The sequence below is a fragment of the Artibeus jamaicensis genome, unplaced genomic scaffold (genome assembly GCF_021234435.1).
Source record: "Artibeus jamaicensis isolate MK-2021 breed Jamaican fruit bat unplaced genomic scaffold, CSHL_Jam_final contig_465, whole genome shotgun sequence".
NCBI lineage: Eukaryota > Metazoa > Chordata > Mammalia > Chiroptera > Phyllostomidae > Artibeus > Artibeus jamaicensis.
The window spans coordinates 24,004,383-24,027,667 of NW_026521843.1; the positions used below are offsets into that span (position 1 = coordinate 24,004,383).

Consider the following 23,285-nt stretch of genomic DNA (forward strand, 5'->3'; position numbering starts at 1 on the left):
GTAGATTAAAACAAAAGCCAATGAATCCACTCATAATAGTCCTTTTCCTTCTCTATAAGATAAATATGATTTTTAGCTCTCTTCATGATACACTTCTTTGTGGATTGAAATGCTAATTTTTTTAATCAATAGTTGAAGTAATCACTTTGCCGGGGCAAGGCATTCTAGCTAACACCAAATGCCAGTAGTAGGTCAGGGTGAGACACACACAGTATTGTACATGGTCAATCATGAAATGGTCAAATGTTCCTGAAGTTATGTAAGTATCCCTAAGACTTGCTCCAGATGTAAGTACCCCAGACCAAAGACAGAAAGCCAGAATCAAAAGAGATTCTCTACATCTTGAGCCAGGAAACACTGAAAAAAATCTTAAAGGGACTGATTTACTTTCTTGAGAACATGAAGTTCTGTGGCTGTTAGAGGAGAGAGGGCTGTATTTTCCCCCAGAGGAAATCTGTTGTTCTTCTATTTGCCTCCACAAAGTTCTCAGATGCACCCAGAGCACAGAAGTCGGCTCACCGCATTTTGAAGGGTTAGGGTCAGGGGCTCTGGGCTAGCCAATCAGTGAGTCCTGCATGGAAAAGGCAGTGTGGCCAGTGAGCTGTCATTAGTAATGAGACCACTGGTGGAAGATGCTGCACTGTGTGTGACAGCCACCTACCAGTGTCTTCGGGGCTTCTTAAAACAACATATTTTATTTATTTTTTCCTTGAAAAGCAATGAGAAAAAACTTAGTGTGTTTGTTTACGTTGTTGACCTCAGAAACCAAAGCTCTGTATCATCTTCATTTGTGGCAGGCTTGAATTAAAATCTTTGAGAGAATTTGAATTAGCTTATCAAAGGCTGAGCCTCACTGGGCTGTGGCAGTTTGCTGAAGGGCTGTTTAACAGTCAAGGCTTCACTGGTCATTTAATGACTCTTTTTGCCCTTTAAAGAAGTAAATGTTGGCTGTTCGTCTTATGTTAAACGAAAGCTTGGGTCCTAGGAAACATATTGTTGATCCAAGAAAATATTTAAATTATACCTTCTTTCACATATGGAAGTGTTCTCCACATGACCACATAGGAATATAATGAGGAATTCTAAACCTTTTAAAGATGGTCAGGTGAGCAGAGTATCATTTACATGTACACAGTGGACAACTAGGGAAGCAATTTGGTGATCTATTGTATTGGGATTGATTTGACGTAATACACCTTATGCTAAAAAGTGATGCGTGACTGTTTGGGGGCTCATGTTCTTGGATGCAGAACAGATGTAACTAAGGTGGTACCATATGACGTAAGAAAACAATGAATGAAATGGAGAAATGTCCAACGTTGGTCACAACACTCTCAGATAGGCAATATTCTGATGCTGGGCTCTCCTGGGACATTAAAAAGGAAAACACTGAATAGCCAAAGGATTGACATTTGCAAGAGTTAAATACTTTTTCCTTTCTTTTGGATGAGGATACCAATTACACAATAGTACCTTTTGGGTTTTTATTTCTTTAAAACATGAAAACATAAAAATGAAGTGGATGACAATGACAAGAGAGAAAATGTTCCATACAGAGTATACTGTATCACTAATGATTAAGTCAGAAACAATGAGAAACTTTATTTGTCTGTGCCAGTAACGTGTACCACGAATAAGGAACAGCACAGTAGTGCATTTCCCCCTAAAGCTGTGCACAATACACACAAAATAAAATAATCAAACAAAATAAAATAGTTTTACACAGCTATGATTATTAATAAACCCTGAACAACCAGAATTATATTTTCCCTATAACATAAAAATTTAAAAAGCAAACAAACCCAAAAGCTTTGAAATTGAAATTGACCAATGGCAAGAATTTCTCAAAAGTTCTCTGTACCAATTTGCTATGGGATCACCGACATTCCAAATATGGCTGAGAATGAGTGCAAAAATCTTTCTAAAATTTAAATGCGTAACCCTTGACAATATTTACTTGGTGCTTCTAGGCTACCTTTCCATTCAGTGAATCTTTGAAAAGGGGGGGCTAGAATGTGTCCCCAAAGGTGTCGGGCCACCAGTGTATCGGGCCATGACAGGTCAGGAGTGAGTCCCCAGGAGGTAAAAAGAATTGCAGAGATGTGGGGCACAGGAAAGAGTCATGGTCAAACCAAGGTAAAAACTGGGATTTGCTGCGCCTTCTCGGTGGGATGCAATCCCAACAGGATGGCCGTTCCTGATGTACGAGGTACATCTCCATACACCGAGATGCGGAGAGGCGCCCACTTGCAATACTGGCCGGGGACACCTGGGATGCCATTCCTGCCTTCTGCTTATGCCCTCTTAATTAAAAAATAAGTCTTAGGTATTTTAACAATTGTATTTGCACAATTTCAATCTGTTTATTTTTTAAGTTTCATAATTGTGTTTTTCCTTACAAGATAAATCTTGTTTCCAAGTGGCTGGGTTGATTTTTACTCATGATAAGAGCAAGGACATTAACTGTGAACCCTCTGAAGGCAGGTACCTGGGCTGTCTGGTTTATGGTTTAGACCCCAGGAGGTAGCAGAGTACCTGGCCTATTGACTGGGTAACCAGCATTTAATTATTCATTCAGATGCATATTTTATAAATAATGAATGATCATGATTAATGAGTGGAAGAAAAGAAAATAAGTAAGAGTTTTTATTTCTTAAGTATCTTTGAATCAACACAGAGGGCTAGCGGTTGTCTCCAGCCAGGGAACCTGTAGATTGTGAGAGCGGACCAATGTCCTTCCATTTCCTCGTCAGCGGACTCACTACTTTGGAATGCGGGTTCATCCACGCTCTTTGGTTATTTTGAAATAGAAAGAGCCACTTCTGTTTCGAGGTTAAAAACCTCCCAGGGCAATCCCCCTGGAAGGCAATCATCTCATTTAATTGCTTACCCCCTTAGTCATGAACAGAGAAGATTCACTTTTAAAGACCCATCGGTCAGCTTGGCTTCTTTCTTACTCAGGAACTGCAGATACAATCAGAGGGGTCTGGATGGTGAAAGAAACAGGGCTCAAAATAGCCTTTCAAATAAAAAAAATAAAATAAAACGAACAAACCAGCACTATCTACCATCTGTGCCAGACAGAGCAGATGTGAAAATAAATACTTTAGGGGCTGGGGTGCCGTGAAAATGGAGGCTCTCGAAGAACAGGCACGTCTAATGCATCCGCTTCTCTACGCCTTTCTCCTTGGCCCTCCCCAATCAACAGGTGACTTTCAGAGGCCTCTGCTGTGTTCCACATGGCTAGTTTCCCATGAAGACACTCCGAAGTTTACCTGCTGTCCTCTCAATAGCTTTCGCTTCCCACGTGACAGTTATTGCTTCTTAGAAATGAGCGTGCAGCTCCGCGAACAGTACGCCATTTTCTCCTTTCATCCCTAGTTATGAACTCAGTCACAACGCAACAGGTACAACTCAGGTGAAAAGAAAACTCACTTAGGTCTTCAGTGTCCAATTAACATCGCTGAATGGGAGAACAGTATATGCTACACTCTACTATATACAGATAACGCTTTGTTTTGTTTTATTTGTTTTCTTCCATGCACTGTGTAACAGGTATCACAACAACATTCCCAAACAGGCACATGAAGAAGGAGCGAATGTTCAGTCGTGACCGAAACAGGATTGTGCAAGCCATGGATGCTTGTGAAAATGAAACCAATAGATGATCCCAGGCAGCAGCGACATGGGACTGGGACACATATTGATGCAAATGGAAAAAAAGATGATAGGCTTTCCGAATGGGGTGATTCTTCCCGTTTGCATGAGGACTGGAGGGCAGGAGGAGAGGGGTGGGGGTGGGGGACCGGGGGGTGTTAGCTGGGCTGGACCACCAGAGGAGGGCCTCGCTAATCACAATCCAGAGCTAAAGAGATGAGAGCTAAAGGATTCTGCATGTTCCTGGGAATCCAGGCACGTTATTCCTGTACCTGTTGAACAAGAGTGCCAGGCATCGTATCTTTAAATATCAGACGGTGTCTAGGACCATCAGCTTTCCTGGCTCCATTGCAGCTTCCACGCTTCTTCTTGGAGACAGCTTCACCTCTGCTCACGTTCCAGAGATGAGCTTGGCTTTAGCAACATAGAGAAGACATGCTTCTTTCTTCTTCCATGCTCAATATCCTTTCTCAATCCAAAAGAATTTTTCAAGTGTTTGGGGGAAGGAGAGTAATCTTAATGACTGAAATTTTGACCAAAAGTCCATTTGCATTTAGACGGTCATCACCTCTCAGGAGAGAAGCAAAAACCCCGCTCTTCCCAACAAAACAAAACAAAACAAAACAAAAATAAAAGGCAAACATCAACCACCTCCCAACCCCCATCAAAAACAAGCCAAACAGAAAACAAAGACCTGACGACTTATGAACCTGGAGAGAACCCAGCCTTCTAGGCCGAGCTGCAGAGACGGCCCTGCCTCTGCGCCTTGTTCAATGTGGCGGTGCCCCTGGGAATGGGAGGGGATGGTTTCTCACTTCAGCCTTAGCAAGTATGCTCTTGAAGCTGGATTCCATCAGCAGGTAAGTGGACATGACAAATGTCAGTTTCCTCTGTTCATTGTACATAATTTTTAATGTATATATATGTATATATATATATATATATATAAATGTACTACATCTGAGTGTTCCTTTAGAAGCCTTTTATGTGGCAGTAGGCCTCCAGGGAGGAGAAGAAAATGTACAAGAGCCACAGGAGCACAAAGAGGGAGGATGTGAGCAGCTTGGCAGTCCGGGGCCCACCCAGCTCACCTCCAATTTCTGGCCTCCGCCGATACAGCAGCACCCCCACATTGATGAAAGCAAAAATGGTGAAGAGAGTGACAGAGAAAGCTAGTGTGCCAGGGGACACTTTGAACTGTTCCCCATTGGCCGCGTGGTAGATGGCAGCAATGGACCAGGCCACACCAATTCCCAGGAAGACATTCACTGCGTTGCTGCCAGTGACGTTACCAATGGATGCATCCGCATACTGGTCCTGGGTAGCTGCCACTTTGCTTGCAAATGTGTCTGTGGAAGAAGAACAAAAAGACAATGAAACTTAGCCTTTTAAAGATGTTTGTGGAGTGCTGCTAGCTTCAGCTGTGTACTCTAGAATCAACTCCCACCCCCCCCACCGCGCCCCTGGAAACCCAGTGAGCACAGCAGTGCTGTGATGTCCTCGGGTGGCCCAGTGGTGTGGTCAGAACAACAGGATCCAGGCATCAGGACTCGAGGACTAGATGCTGGCTGTGTTACCGATGATCTTGGCCGAGTTCTTTACGCACAGACGCCACAGGGCAGCATCGAACTTATAGGCCAGCATTTTTCAGAGTGATTATGGCCCATTTACATCCAAATCTGTAAGGTTCTTCTTAAGGGGGACTATGATGAGGCTCAGGAATCTGCCTTACCAATATGCCAAAAGATTCTAGGTCACTCAAGTTTAAAAACAGCTGCTGGAGGGAATTACTAAAAGATGCTGCATCATCAGATCTAGTTTATAGATGAGAAGGTTAAGGGGTCAGGAGAGAGTTTCAAAGATTTAAGAGCAATTCAATAGTGGCACTGAAGCTAAATGAAATATAATAATAGCTGGCATTCGCCTAGAGCCTTATGATAGGAGAGTGGACTCACCTGTATTACTGCATCAATTGTGATAATTCTATGGAGGGGAGAAGCTTTATAGGTGAGGACACTAGGCTTAGAGATGGGAAGTAAGGCGTGCAACATCTCACAGTGAGGAAGAAGCACATCAAGGCTCGAGCTTGGGCCTCCTGCCTTCAAAGCGAATGCTTGTTCACTGTGCCATCTTACCTTTCGCTGGGCTATGGGTACCAATGACCATCTTCCAAGTTCCTCCACTAATGGTCCTGAATGCATCGTTTTCTAAAGACAGGAAAGTCGTGGTGCATACAGGGAGTAGGGCAAAGTGACTTGTCGGCTTAATGAGCAGAGCACAGGTGCAGAGCACCTGTGAGCCAGAGGGTCTCAAATCCTGCCTTCACAACAGGATGTATGACCCAGGCAGGTTACCTCAACTTCCTCATCTGTAAAATGGGGTTAGCGACATTCACTTTAGAGTGTCCTTGTTAAGTTGCAGTAACACAGGTGAGGTGTTTGTTTGGCACAAAGTAAGAGGAGTCCTTTTTGTTGCTTGGAAAAGATATCATGAATAGAGCCAGTTAGATCAGTTTACCAAAAGTTGAGGGTAGGATTTGAGATAGCTCCCTTTAGTAACCATGTAAACAAAGCTTGCAAGAAACATACTTAATTTCTTTTCTATACAATTGCCTGCTTACTGATATCAAAGTTCTTTCAGCTGCCTTTAAAAAATACTGTACACAGCAGTTTTATTGATATTAATAACTTTCAAACTGAACTCAGATTTGCAAACCCAGTAATGGCAGGCGTGATGTTACCACGAGGTGTCGTGGCATGTTGTGTGATATCAGGACTACTTTCTCCCCTTGGTGGCTATTCTGTTGCCACCATGCTTCTTTGGGACGACACATGGAGCATTTCAGTTTAAATCAGCCCATAGATTCTTGTGCTTTACAATGAGTGAGAAGGTTATTTAGGCTGCTGAGCGGCTACTGAACCTGCAGCATCACATTCTCCCTGAGAGGGAACTCATGAGGCCTTGAGGGCCCATCTCACTGACTCTGGCCTCTGTCTGTGATGGGAAGCAGGTTTTAGTTGCTGTTTTATACATATGCAAACATGCTTACTCTGTGCCCTATTCATTTTACATGTATTGTCTCATTCAACCCTCTTAGCTTTATGGAGTAGACGTTATTATTACTTATTTAGCAGAAGTGCCATTGGACTGGGTGTCAGTCAAAAGATAAGGATTTTAAAGCCAAATCTGTTGGATTTCAGAGCCCATTCTGTGGGTCACGCCACAGAGCCCCTCCAGGAAGGCTAAAGCCTTCCTTTCTTCTTGGTCCATTTCACTCAGGTTCTCGCACAACACTCTTTCCTCCGTCAGGGGCAGCAAAGACGGAAGCGGCTGTAGGCAGTTTGCGCCCCGCCCTCCCTGGGGTGTGCTTTGTGTATTCGGTTCGCACACTGCAGCCCAACCTGGACAATAATCACAGAGGCTGGTGAAGAAAAGCCAAGCAAGACTAATCTTAATGGTCTCCTGCACGTTATCATTAAGAGTTATTAGGAGCTGCTGCAGCAGCCTCAAAAAAAAAAAGTTGTTTTGCTTTTTTTTTTCAAGGACAGGCAGATGAGCAAGGAAAGGAAAGGAACAGAGTCCCAAGCAGGAGGAAGCAGCTTACAGCTCAGCCGCTGCCGAGGGCTCCTGAGATGTTCATTTTGTGCTGATGTGGCAGCCACAGCAGCTGGCGGTGAGCAGATGGCCACCTCAGGAGGGTCATCAGTGGGGGGGTCCCCCCATGCTGCAGGGGCAGGTGACCTGGCACTGTGCCGCAGCACACACCTGTTTTCTTCCCCAGGCACGTGGCGCAGGGCACACTGGACTTTCCAGGTGTCCTCTCCCCACACAGACACTCTAGCTCCTGGGGGGGGCACTCTGCCACCCTGTGCCAGAAGGGAGTGACGTGTAAAATAAAAACTCTGGGGTCTGAGGACCCTGAACACCCACACCAGTCATTTTACCAGAAGTGGAGGACACACCCGGGCCGTAGGGATTCCCCCTCCCTCAAGCCATTTTCCAATAGCTTATTGTGAGCATCGCCTGAGAATTCTTATAATGGTACTTCTGTTTGCAAGCATGTTTCTCTGGATTCCCTAATAATGGGCAGCCAAAGCAACTAGCTTGTCACATAAATAAAACATATTTTGGGCCTCTTTGGGTCTGATTGATTTTACTTACCTGGGTTATACATCAGGCCTTTTGCCTGTATACATCAGGGCTTTTGTCTGCTTTCAGTTCAAAAGCCATGTAGAAGTTGCAGAAATCCAAACCATTAACCTTAGTTCTGACAGAGACAACTCTGTTTTCCAAATGAAGTGTGATGGAATCTCCCCGAAGTCCCCTCTATGTTTTGCTGCTTAGTGCAGAGAGCCCTCCCCCGAATGCTACGCCTGCAACCTGCTGACAGCTGAACAATGCAATAAACCACTCAAATGCCATCCCCAAAGTCAAACTCAAGAAGTAACTACTGCCGTGGTCTCAGAAGGGGTTGTAATCACACTCAGAACTTGGCCCCTTAAACACAAACATGTAAATCAGATTTTCCATGTGATTGGAACAAGCCAAGTCATGGGAATATATGCAGATATATCCCTGCAAGTATACTTCAGGCCAGATTGCTAAAAGAAATTTTGTTTTCAACCGCCACCTTGAAGTTTAACACATTTTAGATTAGTCGTACGGTCCTGCCTCCCTGGTACCCGTGACTGTGAATCAGTAACAGGACAGATGTGTTTGGGAGGCAGTGCGGCTGGAAGTAAACAGCACACCACAGGGTCAGGACATAGTTGTTCTCTGCAGACCCGTCTTGAGTTTGCTATGTATAACCTTGGCCATGTCATCTGGTTGGTATGCAGTAGGTCAACACACTTCCCTTTCCTCCGGAAATTGTTTTTTACCTGAATTTCTCAAACTTTGTAGCTACACGTAGATGTTAGCCTTAAATGACTCTTCTGTGAAAAGGATAGTTCTTATGGCCCTGCAGGGGACGGATTTATGGATTGTCTGGAGCACGCGTTTCACCCCAGATGATCCGTCTTATTCTGACTCTCGGCATACTTTGGGGGCCAGCTGTTTATTCTCAAGTGACTTGTGCTCAGGGATTGACAGTGATTCTAACTGAAGCCCATCTGCTGGTGGAGGCGTTGCCCACATGAGTAGTGGGAGTAGCCTCATCAGGGAGACTCTTGGCTTTTCTAACTCTCTGTGTGTTCTCCGGCAACACACTTCACTTGTTTAGGTTCTGGTTTCAATGTCTAGTACACAGAACACATTTAAGACTTTCTACAACTTCATCGTTTGGGTGCTGCACAGAACACCAAGGGCTCAATTCACAGATACGATGTCAGGGTGATATTTCTTTTTTTGTAGAAGTTTGTACAAGACCACACCTTGCTTCATTAGAATTGACTGGTGATAATAGAATATCATCTCCTTCTAAAAAATGAATGACCTGCCCTGGCTGGTGTAGCTCAGTGCATTGAGCGTGGGTCTGCAAACCAAAGGGCCTCTGGTTCAATTCCCAGTCTAGGGCACATGTCTGGATTGCAGGCCAGGTGCCCAGTAGGGGGCACATGAGAGGTAACAACGCATTGATGTTTCTCTCCCTCTCTTTCTCCTTTCCTTTCCCTTTCTCTAAAAATAAATAAAACAAATGACCTAAATGCAATATTTGAAGATCCTAGGAAGAAAGATCTATAGATCTGAAGATATTGCCATTGATCAAATAGTGGCAATATTTATGAAATTAAACCACACGAGCACAGAGTCATTTACATTTTAAAAACAGATAAGTGTTTGAAACACTTATTCATTCAAATCCTGTTGGCCAGCCATCCATTTACATGAGTTCAGCCATGTAATAAATGGTAGCAGTGATGATTGCATTTCAAATACGGTGTGTAATGTCAACCAGGTTTGCATACCACTGACATCAGAAATACTGGGAGGGTCCAGTTAAAGAATGGTCATTTGGGGCTCCACCCTCAACGCTCTTAATCAGACTCTCTGAGGAAAAAGACACAGGATGTTCTTTTAACAAGTGCCTTTGTTTATTCTTTCTGTACCAAGGTTTGAGAACCAGCGCTATTAGGTGCAGAAGTAGAAGCTGTTGCTCCAAGTGCCCACAGTTTGTGAGCCTTGCTGGGAGGAGTAGATCTTTGAGGGTTAGGGAAGCAGCTAACTGGGGAAAGGCAAGGAGAAGCTGATTTCTCTCACGGACTGTGATGCCCTCAGAGACGGTGGTCATTTGTTCATAGAACAACTTGGGTGGGCTTGGTGGAGGGGCTGGAACTGCTTAACTCTACAGTTCTCCCACTCTCAAGTTAAGCTATGCTTATTTTTTTTTAAACCTGTGTCAGCATGCATGTGTACTATGAAAGGCCAAGGGAGGAGGAAAGTTAAATTAGTTGAATTCTGGCTCCTCCACTTGCCAGGTAGGAAGCTTACCTAATACTTCATAGGGTTTGGAAGGAAATGAGTGAACGTGAACAGCACTCAGAGTAAGGCCTGCCACTTATGAGTGTTCAGTATTGTTGGCTGTTTTTATTCTACAACAGAGCCAGACCCCAAGAGCACCTGTAAGTGGGAAGGAATTCTGACTTGATGCAATGATCTAAACTTTTGAAGAGTTATAACACCCTTTAGAGATGTATTAATGTTATGATCCTCTGCATTTAAAAATATAATAGAGCATAAAATTGTTCTTATAAATCAAAGAGGTTCTTTATTTTGAAAATCCCATATAGCCAAGTCACAAAAAGACATGAGATCTTCTGGTTTAAGGTCCTAATCTTACGAGTGGCTGTAAAGCTAGGAGTCTTTGCTTAAACAATGCACGCATTCTTTTCTATTCTTTCCTCTCTTCTATGCACTGCTTGTCTTGCTCTTATAGAATTGAAATGGAGATATTACTTATTTATGTACTAATTCTGAGGAACATAATGAGAAAAACCACACCCCCTCACTTTCATGCACACACTTGCTTCACTGGTCTATGAACAAAAGTCCTTGTTTGGTTTCCAAGTGAAGTTTAAGAGATCAGGGGATTACAAATATTTGATTGATTAATGACAAGTTAGGAGAGGGGTTGTAAAATCCTGGAAAAAAGGAAAAACACTTAAGATTTCTGTCCCAGAAGAGAATGAAAAAGTAATGGAGACAGTGACATGACCTATTTGTAGAAAGGAAGAAAACAGAAAAAAGTAGAAAACTCAGGAGGACTCACGTTGGCAGATCAGAGCACCTGCTTGTACTCGTTTTTGCCTCCAGCTGCAAATCAACCTCCAGGGCAGCTTTTGAAAAACACCCACTTGCCAGCCTCACCCCAAGTTTGTGCCTCGTTGGTCTGGGTGGGCCTGAGCACTGGCATTTTTTTAAGCTCCCCCAACCAGACTGAGACCCCCTATTAACCACTCCTAGAGCTCGTTTCATTGTCTGGGTGAGGACAATGGTACTTCCCTGGTACGGAAGAACTCTGACACATACTGACAAAAACAACCATTCTTGTTACCAAAACACAAATTATTTTTTATTTTGATATAACTTCAATGTTGGCACTTTGCAGAGTTTTTTCTGGGAATTAGTTTTTCTTATTATGAATCTGAAATCCTGATACATTTTAAATTCAAAGAAAAAGATTAATTTTAATTAAGAGAGAAAAATAATAGGATTTTTCCCAATTATTTTTCTCTCTCAATTAAAAGAGAATGAAAACCAACAGTTCTATTTGATCTGCCTTCCAAACTGTAATTTGATAGATGTTTTCTTTTTAAAAAAATGATAGTACTCCTCTTTTAAACATACCCAGAATGGGATTGGTTTTCCATATGATGTTCACAGATGCTCTGAGAAGATCCAAGTTTTCCCTGCCTTGACCAAACCCCAAGTGTCACGGGTTTGTTAAAATTTCCTAAAATCCCTGGTTCTAAATCTTTGTCAGAAACAAAACAAAACATTTTGAGCCTTTGAAAGTACTTGAGTTTATCTGAGATGGCGTTCATTCTATTCAGTTGCTAGGTCACTGTTCCCCCTCCCAATCTTGGTCCAAAAGGAGCCCTAAGCCCTTGGCTGGGTGTGGAGCAGCGAAGCAGTGTTCTGACCTGGGCGTCTTGGGATTAACGTGATTCTGCACTGGATCAGATTCTGTCTGCTCCAACAGGGTTGGCTAACTTCACTCTGGGAATCTAGCTTGTTTACTTCCCAGTCCCACCTCCCAAAAGGCTCTTGTGAATTATAGTGATGGAGGTTCCAATGTGTACCTGATAGGCAGCCTTGTAGCCCTTGCTCAGACTGACTTGAGTGAAGCCTCCTGACTCTGGTCAACCTCATGAAAAAGCAGCGGGGTGATGACCGTGGCTTCTGGCAGCTGGTCCAAGTGAATTAATGGTACTGCTTGGCATAAAGATAATTTAGTAAGCTGAGGCCACTGTAAGAGGTTAATTTGGCCGCCCGAGTCTATGTTACTCCGTGGGTAACCACTGTTGTTACTGGAGAAAGCCAGTCCTTATTACTGTGGCCTGCATACAGCATCTCGTTCCAGTAGTAAGGGGGCTAAGCGATGGAGTAGAACCTGATCCTAGTCTCCCATTTTCTATGTACTGACTGTGTGACCTCAGGATAACTACCTTCTCTAAGCCTTTGATATCTCATTCGTAAAACAAGGAGAACATATGCCCTCGTTTGTAAGGCTCTAAGGATCATTAAAACAAGTAGTAATGCAAAAAGGTTTAGCATGGTGTCTGAAGAGAATTAGTAGGTGCACAACAACTATTACCTATTATGTATCAGCACTTCTTTTGTTATCAGAAGAATTCTAAGAATATTAAAATCTTTAGTTATGGTTTCCTTCAGCTAGGTCACCAGAGCTGAGCGTTAATACATCATTTGCAGGATTATGAGAGACTATGTTTGTCCTTGATGTCTAGAAATGAGGTTGGTGATAAGACTGCCCAGTGGATGTGTAAATGTCTAGAAATGAGGTTGGTGATAAGACTGCCCAGTGGATGTGTAAAACTGAGGATAGTACTGAACCTTATATGTACTATGCTTTTCCCATATATACATACCTATGATAAAGTTTAATTTATAAATTAGGTACGATAGAAGATTAGCAACAGTAACTGATAATAAGATAGAACCTTTACTAAGTAAGATAAAGGCCACTTGAACACAAGCACTGTGACACCACAGCAGTCCATCTGATGATCCAGGTGGCCACTAAGTGACTAATGGGTGGGGGGCTTGTGCAGTGCAGGTATGCGGAACAAAGGGGTGGTTTGTGTCCTGGTTGAAATGGAGCGAGAGGCGTGAGACTTTCTCATGCTACTTAGAATGGCATGCAACTTAAAAGTTAAACATTGTTAATCTCTGGAATGTTCCTTGTAATATTTTGGACTGTGATGGACCATGGGTAGCTGAAACCATGGAGAACAAAACAAGATAAGGAGTACTATACAAGAAATGTTCCCGAAGTTATATAGCCAGTAACAGGTGAAACTAGGATTTGGACCAAAGGAGGGTGGCCTCAGCTGGAGTTTACGTTGTTAACCGCAAGTCCATGGGGTGCTGACTATGACCTTATACTATACATGAGACCATGTGAGTAAGGGGTGTTGACAAGATACTGACACATCTTAAATTCGAACATGGACAAAGGGTTCAAAGAAAATACCTAGAAACTTCATCCTATTTGACTCTGATTGTTACTACACAATGTTAAAACAGCTGATTATTTGAAATAAAGGGAATACATTATTCTATATAGGAACATCAGCCTGACTCCTTTATATATTCTATATAAAATATTATATTTGCATGGACTGAAAACAGGAAGGGAGGGCTATTTTCATGGAAGACCTCCCATTGGCTCAGAAGTGTTCTGGATCATTTACTGATAACATTTGTTGATACCTTAGTTCCTGGCTTTTCCTGGCTTCACCTGGCATCATATTTACAGTCTCTGTAGTAAGTAAAAATAGGCTCGACTGAACCTAGTTTGAAAATAACATCAACTTCTTTAGCTTTTTAATTTTGACTTATAATTTTATTCCTTCTCCAATAAACCTTTATTTTAATAATACCAAATCCATGAAAATAGAATAATTGGAAAAAGTCAGTCAAGCAGCCCTTCGCTAATTTTGAAAAGGAAAAAAGGAAGGGGCAGATGTGGGGCTGAACAGCTGAATGAATTACCACTTTCCTAAGCAAGGGGGTTTGTGATCCTTCATGACTGAAATGCTCTTCTTGCCCCAAAACTGTTTCCGTGCAGGGCTGCCCTAGGCTGTGTCCCCCAGGTCCCTTCTCCTTCCTTCCCAATAATCTACCCCCCCAATCTCTGTACCCTCCTTGTACTTGAAGTCTGCTGCTTTCTTCTATGCTTTGTTCTATTTACGGAACATCCATATCCTATCTGAGTCTTCTCAAATCCTCTTCCTCCTTTTCTCAAGGCCTGCATTAGAAATGCCCCAAGCCAGGTGAGAGCTGGAGATAGCTGAGAAGGATCTGATAGAAAAGCCTGGAGAAAAGTTAAAACAGAACCCGCCCACTCTCACCTCAGGTCGCCTTAGTGAGCTACCAAGGGCTGTGAGGGAGCCATGCTGAGACTGTGGGCCCGGAAGACCCACTGGGCAATACACTGAGGACACCCAACATGTGCCTCTGCCCTGTCCACCTTCCCCCAGTTACTCATTCCGCACAGACAGTCCCTTTTTGAAGGGACTGTTTTGTGCATTATAAGTTCAGGAAAATATGAGTACTATTAAAAGTGGGCAAATAGAGGCAACTCAAGCAGAAAATACCACTGTATACAACTTCACCCAAGCACTAGAGGCAGCAGGTGACACATGCTGACAGGTGAGACTTGAGGGCGTTCTGCAAAGTTATGATACTTCTCCCATTTCTGCTTCCAAACCTCACACTGCCTTGGAGTAAAATCTCCCCCATTTGCTTATTCCTCTGGATTATTCATATGGTGTAAAAAAAATAAGCATATGTGTCTATCAAAAGTCTTAAAAATCTATACAGTCTGTGGTCCAGCAGTTCTACTTCTAAAGCTCTAGAAGTAATTGAACCAGTGTGAAAGCTATGTGTGGCAATGGTAAGGGCTTTGATGCTAGAGAGTAATCAGAAACAAACTGTCCAGCATTTTTGGTAAAACAAATTGCAACTTCATTTAACATTGTGCAACTGGTGAGGTCATGATGTGAGGGCCACTGATAGAACAACATTTTCACAACTGCAAAGTGAAAAAGCAGTTGGTATTATGATGCCTAGCTGAATCCCTTAAAAAATGAATATGTATTTCATATCTCAGCAAACACATTTTTGTGCAATTTATTTAGACGTCCCAGGATTTTAAAATTTGAAAGATAGAAGAATGCAAGTGGATAGTGGGCTTGCATGATTTCTTTTTTATCCTTTGGTTATTACAAAGAGAATTTTATTTACAAAGAGAGCTTTATTCTCTTATTTAAAAAGAGAATATATTATTTATGACTTATTAAAGGCTACTCATTTACATTTAAATGTTAATGACAGGGTCTGTCTGGGAAGGGATAGAGGGCTTGATTTTAGCCTTTTCTGCTCTTTTCAGTCATGTCCAGAGTAGATGGATCCTTAGTTTGAAGACATCATATATTCTACATACAGAGCAGGTATGTTTCAAATGGTGTGAAGGGCGGGGAAGAGGAGAGAGGAAGAGGACCTTTCCAGAACATTACCTGAACATCAGGGGCTGGCCTAGATACCTGAACATCAGGGGCTGGCCTAGAGTTCAGAGTCAGGAAGGTGCCTGGGACAGGCCACAAAGTGAACAGAATCCCCCCAAACACACTTCACTGGTTATAAAAGTTTGCCCAGGATTGGCTGTGAGGCAAGATGTGTGTTTGTCTGTTTCCCGCCTACCACGCCTGTCAAGCAAGGAGGAACTGCAGGGCAGAGCCAAAATCCTCTCTCAGTTTTGTATTTTGTGTTACAGCAGCATCATATTTTATTTACCAACACAATGTTTTATTGACTTCAACTCACAATTGGTTTGTATATGCATTTGTCCTGACACATACTTTACGAGCTTGTTAAGAGATTTGTGCCCGTGAGATAAAGTCTTTCATCATTGCACTTGGGCTAGGGGATGTAATTTGTAATTCAAAGACCAGAAAATTCGAGGTGTAGAGCTCCATCTAAGCTGCCGAGAATATGCTATGAGGCTGAGCTTTAATGTCAAGTTTTGTCCTGGTCTCTCTTTCTCCCAGGCACCGAGCACAGCTCCTAGTGGACAATCAGTCTTTTGACAGGTACCTCCTATTTTTACAATAATCTTAGAATTATCTGAGCCCCGTTATAGATGTTACACTATTTGTTCCGTCTGACATTTGAGAGGAACAGAACCATGAGCCCCTTTTATTCAGGAGAGAAGACAGAAGCTTCCTGGGGGTCAGATGGAATTTGAGTGGGGTGGGATTATACCCCACATTCTGTGACTCCTGAGGCCCAGGTTCTTACATTGCAGCCTCCTTTCCAGGGTCCTCCATCAAATCCTGCTCTTGCCAGATGTTACCCCATGCTCCGAATCTGACAACATGTTGAGATGAACTAACTCCCAGGGCTGCTGTGGATACTAAAGAGATAAATTATACCAATTCACTTTTTAAACAATGCAGCTATGCAAATGGGGTTATTGTTGAAACACTTGTTGTATTAAATGCAAGTGATCTGCCCTTAATGAAATCCTCATTAGTCACTGATGCTTTAATATGGCTCATTTGTTGAATATTCCAAAGTCATAACTAACTTGGAATATTTGCATTTGTAGAACAATTGTTGGGGAGGAAAAAAAGGGCCCATGAGTACTGGATGGTAAGAACAGAGGGGTCATATAAGCACCCCAGCTGCCAAATACATTAGGTCCTCACTTAACATCATCAGTAGGTTCTTGGGACTTTGGTGAAGCAACAAATAAGGAAACCGACTTTACCGTAGGCTGACTGAAATAAACAACAGTTCCATTCCTGAGGCATCTCATCAGCATTATAATAAAAAGAATTTGAATGAAAAAAACATTATTCAAGGGCTTGCTGTCATTCAAAGGCATTATTGTTTGAAATGGAAGCCAGAAAAAGTAACACTTTTCTAGTTTCTAAGACTAGAACTGCCTGGGTAAGTTTGCATTAGGAAAACCAGAGGTCTGAGTGATTTAGGTAATTTGCCAAAAATTAGTGGTACAAGCAGTCATGCCACCCTATTGCAACACCCCTCCACATATACACACTCTATCCCATTAGTCCAGAATCCTGTTTTATTCAACAGGGTTCATCCTTGCTGTTCTCTGAAATTTTGTCATATTTTTTAAGTATCTGTCTTCTCCTCTGGAGTATGAACTTCATGGGAGTTCATATCCACTTCACTATCTTGTTTACCCATCCACCATGTAGAACAGGGCCTAGTACCTAGTAGGTGCTCATAAAATGTTTGTAGAGTGACTGAATGAAAACAAGTGCAGAACGGCTCTTAAGCCTCTGCCTTTCCACTGCCTCCTACTTCTTCCTTTATTTTAACTATCAAACAATGGTGTTACTGCCCTTTTTAGTGCCTCCTGACTGGTGTAGAGGGAAGATCAGCTGAATTTCGGATGATCAAAAATGCCACCTTGCCTCAGGACCCGGGTTCAGGCTTCCTAGTTAGAGGTTGGCATCGTCTGTTGGAGCACAGTGTGTTTGTATTCTGAATATTACCTGACACTCATATTTTGCTGTAGCCTCAACCTGGGTGTAGAAGTTGTATAAGACAGGGCTTAATCCTTCCTCTCAGAACAAGAATACTTGACACAGCAGAAGTCATTGATGTCAGGTCGGTTCCTTTTCTTCTTCAAAGTGAAACTTGAGAAGCACAGGACGAAAGGGTGGGGTACTTGGGACCACTGCTGCTGTCAACCTGGCGCTGAGCGCTGACCCATTGAGCGGCCTGAGCCGAGGGCCTCTAGTTGGACAGCGGGTTAGGTTAGGGGTTTTGGCTTAGCATAGTTCAGCCACTGGGAGCATCACTGTGCGGAGAATCCTTCAGAGAAGGACACGGCTGAGACCCCTTTGCATATTAATGGTCATTTGTTGTCTTACAGCTGTAACTCAGGAATGAAAAGGTACAATTAGTCCTCTGCTGGGCCCATTTGCAGACTGCAGTGGGGGTCATCTTAGTTCAGAACTATAGCAAGTCCTGCTTGTTGTCTCAAACCATGAGTTTTTTTTTTTTTACAATGATAACGTAACAATAGCTTATAGTTTAGGGAGGACCATGCCCTAAAGCCCTTTGGGCTCCAGAGGGCATGGGGGGCTGTAAGAGGTGGGGATGGAGAAAACAAACACAACATACAATTTTGTGACTGTAAATAATAGCTCATTGTGGTTCTATTTTCTCCTGGTGTAAAAAACACAGGATTTTTACATGTGCTGAGCTAAACAAAGGTTATCGAATACAGTCACCAACAGCTTTAGCATTTCTGAGTCACGTGCTAGAAAAGGTGGCCTAACAATGCTAAAGCATTTTATAGATTTAAATCCTTTTCTGGAATGAAGCAGAGTATAAACAAGTCATATATAGCTCATGCTCATCCCTGGGAAGAGGCAGGAAGTGAGTCTGTGTGCTGAGGAATATCGCTGGCACCCCAGCTGGCATCGCGCACAAATGCCAAGCCGCATGATTTCATATCTGTAATATGCATTCTCCCCAAGATATTAAAATTCTCTCATAGTCACATGGGAAATTTGCCTTTTAAATTGACGTAGCATTTTATTTGCCTTCTCTTCTAAAAATACTAGTGGGCCTTAAATTCATTTTGTTGCTCATGCGGTGGCCCCGACATGGTAATTAAGTGAGGCTTTTTTATAGCCTGCACTTTTTCTTTTGAATTCAGTATGTGTCATAATAAGACTGCATCATACTTTAGGCAGGGAGACCATGCACGCGGCCTCTGTTCAATAGGCCTTGGTCTCCATTCTCTTCCTAGTGGCTTCCGTAGATTTATATTGACCCAGGGCGGCACACTAGGATCACGTATGAGGGTCAGAAGCTGAACTTATGAGAGTTGCTTCCTTCTCGCCGTGTTATGATCAACTGACTGAATTGGCCAAGGGCATTTAACATTTATAGATCATTAAACATGGGGCGCTACCCCGAGATTCACAGGGCTAATTCTAAGCACCACTGTACAATATTTCCCCCAGCAATTCCGATGATGTGAGCCAAGGTTACTGTTGGGGGAAGGTAGTGAGATTGTTTTAAAAGGTACAGAGACCCATATATGTACAAAGCGTTCAGTACAATACCAAATATATTTTACTTACACTTTTAGTTTACAAATGTCTATAGAGATTTTGTCATTAATAAACTAAAAACTATTTTAAAACCTTACAGAACCCATGGCAAAATCCTAACATTATGTATTATTAGAGTACAAATTACAATCATGTAGAGAATCTATGACATTTGTATATTAAAATTGGTGTTTGAGAAAAACTGAGAAGAGACACATGTGCAGAGTCAGAAAGTACATCCGTGTGGACCTGGGGCTGGAGGCGGAAGCGGGGGTTTCCTGCAAGTGGCCAGGAGGGACCTCACTGGGATGATAAAATGTTCTAACGCTGCATTAGGGTAATGGTGGCTCAACATAGTGAGTTTACTGAATAAAAAAAAAAAATCGCTGAATTGTATTCTTCAAATGGGTGAATGTTGTGGTAAGTCAATTAGCAATAAAGTTGTTAAACATGCAGGCTGAGGCTTGAATTGGAAAGAAACAGAACAAAACAGTGGTCCTTGACAATTTTTCATCTTCAGATGTTTCAAATGTGAACAGGGCGAAATGAAAGTCATCATTTCAACATTTATAAGTTACTTGCTAGAGACCGACACTCCAGTTAATCCCTCTGGAGCAAAAAAGGCCTAATTAGCGTTCACTACACTCGGTGCTTGCTCCCTTCAGAGTACACTTGAGACGGCAAAGAAGAGGAAATTTACATTCATCCTCATCACACATTCTTAACAACAACTCTCCAAACACCACACACACACTCCCCTGTGCACATGATGTTCCGGTCAAGTGGCCTTGCTTTGGGCTCACCTAGAGTGTGGGAGAAGGCCCAGGTAAAGACTAGAATGAAATGTTTTCGGCATGCCTCCTCTTGCACTGTGACTTTTGTGAGACGGAGTGAAGAAGATAGCTGGCATGGAATTGGGGCACTTATCCTGAGACTCTGTAGAGTTTCATGACACAGGTTAGTACCCCGCTCCCCCCACCACCTCCCGGTGGACTGACTGTGTGATCGTCCCAGTCTCCCTCCAGCCCTGTTCTCCACGCCAGGCACCCTTGCAGTGTGGCCCTTTGAGAAAGTAAGTCAAACAAAAAACTTGAAAAATACAAACTCTTCTATTGAGCAAAGTAAACTAAAGGACACTAATAGTTTTGGAATGGATCTTTCCCAAATTTTTACAAAATGCCCTTGGTCTGTTGTAGGCAGTCTAATCCCCAGTGTTTCTTCATTTGGGACAACGGGCAGTTCTTGTGCCGTCTGTGGAGCAAACTTGTGAAATCAGGTGTCTAGCTTCCTTTTGTTTCGCTCTGTCCTTGTAAATTTTTGCTTTTGTGGGCTCCCTTCAATGCTGGTTACGTCACATGTGCATGGGGAAGTGTGCGGCAGCGGTTCACCTCCAGACGGTTCCTCGTTGGCACGAAGTTAAGATCAGGGCCCTTGGAACGCCATCTGGCCGGTTAGGCTGCCTGTGCCACTCCTCTGGCCGTGTCCCCAGGTGGCTTTGCCTCTTGGCCTGACTACAGACCGAAGGGCCTGTCTTCAGCAGCCCTGACCTCTGTTGGTGGCAAAGAAACTGAGCACTTGGTTTGTCTCTGGAAAGAAAATATTCATGCCCTTTAGGATCTCTTGGGGGAAGTAGCACCACAGCCATGTACACATTCTCTGTGAGCCCTAGTTTTCTTGTGCAGCTGAGGACACTGGTGCCCAATGCCCTGTACACTACCAAGTGACTTTTACACAGGGCCACCACTCAATACATCCAGGGACATGGTACCTCAAGTGTCTCCCGGGGCATCACTCAGATCGCAGTATGCAACCTGTACAACCACTGGAGCTATTTTAGGATCCACTGAGAAATAAAACAGCAGGACATAATTGTGATGAACTTGTTACTTCAGTAGACTCTGGAATACCTTAGTTTCAGAATAATTGGAAATCGGAAAATTAATAGATGAAAAAAATGCAAAACATCAATAGCTAATGATTTTTTGTCACAAAAACTAATATTATTTTCTAGCGGTGACAAACAGAAAATCTCATTTTTTGAAAGAATCTAAGGGAAAAAAAAACATTTGGAGGAGGCAAAATAGCTTTGAATCACTGAACGATATGACCTAAAGAACTTAATAGATAATGTAGAAAATAATTGTCATTAGTCACACTGAGAACAATTCTCAAAATGTCAACAGGAATGGATAATTATTTCCTGCTTTTTATACCAATTGTCAGCTGACAGAATGCTCTGAGATCCATATTACTTATTACTAACCCCATCATTGACTCTTTGAATGACCACGTGTTGTCATGCCTTAGAGAGAAGAAAACCAAGGCTCAGAGAGTCAGGAAGTTGATTCCAGCCATGCAGTGAATAATGGTTAGAAGTCCACTTTCCTGAATTCAGTTCCAAAGCTCTTGTTACCAGACCCCCTTGGTGCACATTCATGAACGCTAATACTCAGAGAACAAAGTAGACAGCTAGTATAATGAGTCGTATACAAATTCCTTCCTATGGTATTTAGAAGCCTAGAAATGATGTGATTTAAAAATGACATGCATTTTCTCTAAAACAAAGTATTATTTTCAGAAAAGTTTCTACTTACAAAGTGGGAAAAACCCCTAAAATCATCTATTTCTTTTCAATTCATGCCTTAAAATCTATAGCACGAAATAATTCCTACTTGACAGAATCCAAAAGATACTCAAAACACTCCAAGCCAACAGAAAATCCGACAATGCCAGAGGCGAAGGGACAGGCTAGAACACTCCCTTTCTGGCCCCAGGAGTAAACATGCAGCGAAGGGAAGAGGTAGGCAGCAGCAGACAAGCTTCAGCACAAGCTCAATCAAGACATATGGAGAAAGGCCAAGGAGAAAGGCTTAGTGAGTATATGAAAATATTCCTAAGTCATCAGCATCTAACAGTTTCCCATGCAATTAAGAAAGAATTTGTACTTTTATTTCTTGTTCCTAGTGGATTCAAAACAAAGTAAAATCCATGTTTGGAATCTTGTATAGAAGCCAGAATGTCCTGACTCTATGTGCCCAAGTTTTACCCAAGGAAGTAACTGTAGGCTGAACGAATGTGCCATTGCAGGTGGTCCTTAGTATTAAAAGGGCTGGGTGCCAAATGTTCCTCCTGACATTTTCTTCCCTTGGATTTTGAAACTTATTCCATAGAAGCAATGTGATATAACAGAGTTAGGAACCCATGCCAAGCTATTGAAAAATGCCTATTTAGCATTCCACAGAGTATGCCTAAAGTTTTAAAAGTTCTGGGTCTTGGAAGCAGGAAGTCCTGAAGAGTAAAAAATAAAGTTCCCAGTGTAGTTAAAATCATGCAAGAGGAAAAATGTTTCTGTTCTGAGTTTCTTAGTTACTGTTGCCCTGTCTTACTACAATACCTTGCTCAGATATATTCTATTCCTCAAAAATAAGCCACACTATAGAGGTATATAATCTTCTCAGTCGTAACTTTAATCCTTAGCTGTCTCTAGAAGGTGCTAGGAAGAAAGCAACCTCACTGAAGCAACTTATACTAATATGTAAATGACTTACCTGTACATTCATTTATATGCACAATACACACACATGAACATACACAGCTGTGTTACTTCTGTGTTAGTTAGGCATTATTCTAGCAGCCAGGGATAAAACAGAGGGGGAAAAAGGGTAAGATTTATGTTCCCATAAAGTTTACATTTCAGTGAGGAGAGTTAGACAACATTTATTTGAATAAATTTCTATATTCAAAAATGAACACACAAAAAAAATTCAGAAAGTATTGAATATAGAAAATAAGGTGGTGTAATAAAGCAGAACTTGTAGACCACTTCACATTGCATGATCTCTTTGAAGTAATATTTAAGATGAGATACAACGGAGACAAAGAGCCAATCTTGTATAAGTGAAGGAAAGAGCATCTTAACAAGCTAGGACAGCCCCGAGAAAGGAGTGAACTTGCTGCAAGGAGGACAACGCAGGGGAAGATAGGCAGGGGAGTCACATAGGTTTCTGTAAGTCAGTGCTGCTTTTAAAGTCTACCCTAAGTGAGATGAGCAGCCTTGAGTTGTGGCTGGATTTGTCCCTTAAAACAATGTGTAGCAGAAGCGTGAAGGCTACGGCGGGTCTGCGCTGCTGTCTAGACCAGAGGGGCAGTGGTGGAGAGACAGCTAAGTGGGTTCGATCGAGAGAGACTTTAGAGGAGTGATCTGCAGGAGGTACGGAGGGACTGGATGCAGGGATGAGGACAAGGAACAGGGACACCTGGGCAGATGACTGTGCTGTTTTCCTGAGAAGGGCGAGATCTGGAACGAAATGGTTTGGTTGAAGGACAAGGCACTTAGGCAGTGGA

The 23,285-nt window shown here is 42.6% G+C and overlaps 1 protein-coding gene across 12 annotated transcripts in view; it reads right to left on the reverse strand.

Annotated features, from left to right (window-relative positions):
- Positions 1-1,470: 1,470 nt before the first annotated feature.
- SLC8A1 (solute carrier family 8 member A1) overlaps positions 1,471-23,285 on the reverse strand; it is a 350,756-nt gene continuing 328,941 nt past the window's right edge. For all 12 annotated transcript variants that reach the window (XM_053666917.1, XM_053666920.1, XM_053666911.1 and 9 more), the window contains one exon: positions 1,471-5,006. In XM_053666917.1, coding sequence (XP_053522892.1) covers positions 4,630-5,006 — 377 coding nt within the window. In that variant the 3' untranslated portion in view covers positions 1,471-4,629. The remainder of the gene's footprint in view (positions 5,007-23,285) is intronic.